The 3,832-nt window shown below is 37.1% G+C and overlaps 1 protein-coding gene across 1 annotated transcript; it reads left to right on the forward strand.

Moving 5' to 3' along the window:
• The first annotated feature begins 379 nt into the window (after positions 1–379).
• LOC118897802 (28S ribosomal protein S31, mitochondrial-like) lies at positions 380–1,518 on the forward strand. Its single transcript, XM_036857141.1, is given in 2 exon segments — positions 380–593; positions 596–1,518. Coding segments are annotated over 2 exon segments (1,137 nt in total).
• Positions 1,519–3,832: the final 2,314 nt, after the last annotated feature.

Genomic DNA, 3,832 nt, shown 5'->3' on the forward strand with positions numbered 1-3,832 from the left:
GAACTGATCGGACTTTTCAGGCCACTATTATTGGGATAAATGAGCTCCAAACATTTTGTTATTCTCATCATGCTGCTCAAGATTCAAATTCCCAACAGGAAGCATCTGATTGGCCTAGTGAGTCACATTCCTCTTAATTAGAAAAGGGTAGAATCAAGAGAGCATGAGAAACAAAGGGTAGTTTTCCAAGGGGAACTCACCATTTCATTGCCAATGAAGAGGAGATAGATGAACAGTCAAAAGCAATAGATATCAAATCAAAATTCCATTTCCTTATATTCATCCCCATATTACTATGAGCAATACTGCTTTAAAAATATCCAATATTTAGAGGACGCGTCGTCGCCCCTGTGTGCCCAGTTCTGTTTGTTTCTCCGCGATGTCTCCGAGGTTCTGGCCTCGCCTCCCTTTGTGCTCCGGAGGCCCAGCGGTATCGGCGGCCGCCATCGTGCTGCTCGCGTCTCTGCATGGAACGGTCAGGACAAAAAATAATATCCAAAGATATTTTGGCACTAACAGCGTGATCTATAGCAAGAAAGATGGGCAGTCTGTTCCAACCCGTGAGATTTCCAAGGAGACAAAGAGCCAACACAGTGAAAGGAGAATGCGTAAAAAGACTTGGTAAATATTCTTAAGGGAATGAAAGTTGAATTAAGCACAGTAAATGTACAAACAACAAAGCCACCCAACAGAAGACAACTTAAAAGTCTGGAGGCTTCAATTGGCAGACTTCAGAAAGCTCCAGAAGATGCCCCCCAAAAGAGAAGCGAGTCCCGGAGCCCAGAGTTGGTGGCAGCTGCATCCGCAGTTGCAGACTCTCTCCCTTTTGACAAGCAGATGACCAAGTCGGAGCTGCTCAAGCAGCTCCAGCAGCGCGAGGAAGGCTCGAGGGCACGGAGGGTTGGAGAGAGACCTAAAATTAGTTTCACTAACATCATATCAGATATGAAAGTTGCCAGATCTGCCACAGCGAGAGTTAGCCCAAGACCAGTGCATCAGATTCAGTTTGATGAAGGGACGGATGATTTTGTTGGCCAAGAGAAGGCTGCTCATCTGAGAAAAAGTTTTAGGAAAAATATATTCAAGGGGAAGAGGCTTAATATTTTTGAGCTTAAGGCAGTTACTGAAGAGGCACCTGAAACAGAGGCAGCACCTTCTCTTTGGGATGTAGAATTTTCTAAGCAGTTAGCGGCAGTCAATGAACAACCCTTTCAGAATGGTTTTGAAGAGATGATCCAGTCGACAAAAGAGGGGAAATTGTGGGAGTTCCCAACTAACAACGAAGCAGGTTTTGATGATGACGGTTCAGAATTTCATGAACATATATTTCTGGATAAATACCTGGAGGATTTTCCAAAACAAGGACCAATTCGCCACTTCATGGAGTTGATGACCTGTGGCCTTTCCAAAGACCCATATCTGAGTGTTAAACAGAAGGTTGAACATATAGAGCAGTTTAGAAATTATTTTAATGAAAAACGGGACATTCTAGAAGAAAGCAGCATACAGTTCAATTGAAGACCATGGAAATTTTTATTTCAAGCTGTTGGAGATTCATATTATAATTTAAAAATTTTACTAGAAAAAAAATCCAATATTTAAAAGTTCAAGCTTAAATATCATCATACAACAACTACATCCATTAACAAACTATTGCACAATTCCTTTAATGAAAAATCCACTGAATTGCATTACAAATATAATTCTATTAATAAATATAACTTCACAAACATGCTCTAGTGGTCCATCAGTTTTGTAGAAAAGAATGTATAACTCTACTGTGCTTGGAACCTTCAGCATCTCTTTTATTTTCAATAGTATTATGTTACCTTTTAAAATACAATTCAGTGGAAATTTAAGTTGCCAATCAGACTCTGCTCTTCTAGAAGAGTTGATAAAGCATAAAAGAAACTTATGCTTGCTAAGCAGAGGTCTAGAGCTCTCTTCTCCCTAGTGCTTACTACTGGTAATAGAAGTTCTTTTGGAAACACATTATTTCAAAATTGTGTAGCTTGTTTCCTCTACACTTCCTTCAAAATACTTTTCTAGTTTTGCTGAGTATACTTTTTAATTTTTTTTTTTTTTTTTTTCTTATAAGACACCTGAGAATATTTTGAAATAATTGGATACAAAAGTTGACTGTATGGGGACTTCCCTGGTGGTCCAGTGGTTAAGACTCCATGTTTCCACTGCAGGAGCCGCAGGTTCTATCCCTGGTCTGGGAACTAAGATCCACATGCCCTGTGGTGTGGCCAAAGGAAAAAAAAGTTGACTGTATGAACATATCTATTCCCAGAGCAGCTTCTACAGTTTTCTATCTATAAATGCTATGGTTTTTCATTAGATGATTGTAGGATTTAAGCACATTTATAAGCAGTATTTAATATAAAATATATTAGAAGGTTTACAGTGATATTTATTAAGAGAAAAGTAGATTATAGTTGTCTCCCAGAAAGACAAAGAGCTTGAATTAATCTTCGAAAAAAAACATAGATCTCAGATCAAATGAGAAGTTTTCTTTTAAGAAATAAGGTTAAAATGGCTTTTCTAACAGCACAATGTTCATGTGATAGATGAATGTATCGTTTACTAAAAAAAGACATTAAAAAAGGGCTTATCCCAAAAGATTTATTTCTTTGATCTGACTAATCAAATGAAAATAAGAAGGAGTTTGTATATGTAGACTGCAGACAAGAAACTTCTCAAAGGGCTGACTCAAACATCTAGTTTGACCATCATCATAAACCTTCAAAGTAAGCAGAGGTATAATAACATTTGATAAATGAGAAATGAAGGCTAAGAGGACCTTTACTTTTATACTAGTTAGTTTGGAATTATCTACCTGCTGAGGATGATCAGAAATGCTTGATAAAATGTAAAAAATATCCTGAGAGCATACAAGATTGTGAAACATTCTTAGAATAAGATCCAAGAGGAAATGGAAATTCAGAGAAATAAAACTGAGAAGCATTTATTCTAGGGGATTTTTTTAACTGAGTAAAGGAAAGTAAATGCCTGAGAAGTGTATCAGAGGTATCAACAGCCTTGTAGGGCTTGGATGAAAAAATGTACATTGGGTTCTTAAAAGCTACATCCCCAAATTATGGTTTAATTGGAAGTAGTTCAGACTTAGTGGCTGTAAAGCAATTTCAAATCATTTCAAAACCCAGAGTTGAATGAATTGATTTAGATTGCCGTTGTCTCCAGGCACCTTGCAAGAGGAAAAGTAAATCCTCTTTTCTACAAAAGAATTGCTACAAATAATTTTTCAACTAAACGCCTGATTTACAATGCAAAAATAAGTTACACAGAAAGGAGAGAAAACCAGCAGAAAAATAAAATAAAATAAATAAAATAAAATAACAAAGGCACCAAAAAACATTCCAGAAAAAAAAATTACCATGAAGACAAGATGATTAACAAAGTTGACAAAATTTACACATATAGAATGACATACCCCAAAATTGGTAAATAATCTTTTTTCATACCAAGCACACACAGAACGTTTACAAAAAAATGACTGTATACTGATTTTGTTGGAAGCCCCCAACACCACCTCCAGGTTTGATAATTTACAAGGACTCACAGAACTCAGTATATGGTTGTACTCATGGCTATGATTTATTACAGCAATAGATACTGTTCTGGGCTTAAAATCATGCCTCTCCCACCCTTTCCCGAATTCATATATGGAAGTCCTAACCCCCAGTACCTCAGTATGGGACTGTATTTGGAGACAGAGCCTTTGAAAGGTGATTAAGTTAAAATGAGGCCATTAGAATGGGTCTTAATCCAATATGACTGGTGTCTTTATAAGTGGAGATTTGGGCAC

Source organism: Balaenoptera musculus, chromosome 7 (genome assembly GCF_009873245.2).
Source record: "Balaenoptera musculus isolate JJ_BM4_2016_0621 chromosome 7, mBalMus1.pri.v3, whole genome shotgun sequence".
Lineage (NCBI taxonomy): Eukaryota > Metazoa > Chordata > Mammalia > Artiodactyla > Balaenopteridae > Balaenoptera > Balaenoptera musculus.